Raw genomic sequence first — 1,334 nt, forward strand, 5'->3', positions numbered from 1 at the left:
TCTATTTCAACAGCTTAGTTATTGATTTTAGCAAATGTTTTTTCTTTTGAACACTTTTAATGACAATTATTTTCATGAAAGCGTTTTTCGGTTCGGGAGAGCATTTTTGTGGCCAAGGAGGGCACTTTTCCGGGCAACACTGGTCCGGAGGGCACTTTTCCGGGCAGCACTGATCAGGAGGGCACTTTTGCGGACTACACTTTTCAGGAGAGCACCTTTCAGGGGAGCACTTTTCTGGACAACACATTTCTCGGCAGGAATTATCAACCAGACAACCACACTACCAAAAGGAGCCATAAGCTTTGGCGTAGGGAGGCAACATTCTGGGAACTTGACTGCTAATTTTTCCCGAAACAGCTCCACAGTGTTCTGGATGAAAGTGCTCTGTAGACTGGAGAAATGATAAACGAAACACATTATTATTATAGAAACTCTGTATATTCAAGTAACACCAAGTATTAGAGAAATCAGTACTTCGGTGAATAAGCTATAAGAAATGTACAGCATTGTTTAGAAATTAAAATATTAGGAAGAAGATATTGAAAAAATATTACCCCTCCACATGATCTCCAAGAATTTTACCAACTTCAACCAGAGCTTCTCTCCACTTCTCCACCTTGTCGTTGTGTCTTGCCCTATGCTTTTTAAGCGCAAGGCCGTAATTCCCAAGCTGGTATTTAATATCTCTGATTTCAACCTCATACAAAATCGGTATGATAAAATACTTGGAGTTCTTTCTGTGTTCTAAAATGAGGACGAGTTCATCCAGACACCACGTAGAATAAGCATAATTTTGGGAAAATATAATTATGGCGCTCATAGAGTTTCTGATCCCCTCTTTGATCCTTAAATCCACTTCATCTCCGACACAAATATCCGTTTTGTCCATGAAAACTACAAATCCTTGAGCCCTCAAAGCCTCGTACAAGAAGCATGTAAACTTGTTGCGAGTTTCCCCTCTGAAGCTCAAGAAGACATGACAAAATGAGGTTTCCTTAGCCATGTCGTCAGCTTCTTCCGAATCAATGATTAGGATAGATAGAAGATTTAACTAGTATAATGATGATGAGGCAAGTTCGTTCTATAAAGAAATGATCTTCTCACAGCAATATTAATTATATTGTAATTTGAACAACAATTAGTCTGATGAAGCTTCCACAAAGTTACCTAACTGTGGTAACCAACCGCGTTAGTATATTGTGAGACTGCGAGATACATAAATGCACGCGGGTGGGCTTTGGCCGATTCAAGTGTACTAGTTAAATGGAGCCAGGAGTCAACTAACGTCCAGTCCCCTCAAACAGTTTTGTAACAAAGGAATACTGTAATATGCT

The 1,334-nt window shown here is 39.6% G+C and overlaps 1 protein-coding gene across 1 annotated transcript; it reads right to left on the reverse strand.

Annotated features, from left to right (window-relative positions):
• LOC135150185 (toll/interleukin-1 receptor-like protein) lies at positions 1-1,062 on the reverse strand. The gene is made up of 2 exons (XM_064086330.1): positions 555-1,062; positions 1-391 (listed from the first exon to the last, which is right to left on the reverse strand). The coding sequence occupies exons 1-2, from the start codon at positions 1,001-1,003 to the stop codon at positions 73-75; spliced, it is 768 nt and encodes a 255-aa protein (XP_063942400.1). The 5' UTR covers positions 1,004-1,062; the 3' UTR covers positions 1-72.
• Positions 1,063-1,334: the final 272 nt, after the last annotated feature.

The sequence above is a fragment of the Daucus carota genome, chromosome 2, assembly GCF_001625215.2.
Source record: "Daucus carota subsp. sativus chromosome 2, DH1 v3.0, whole genome shotgun sequence".
In the NCBI taxonomy this organism is placed as follows: Eukaryota; Viridiplantae; Streptophyta; class Magnoliopsida; order Apiales; family Apiaceae; genus Daucus; species Daucus carota.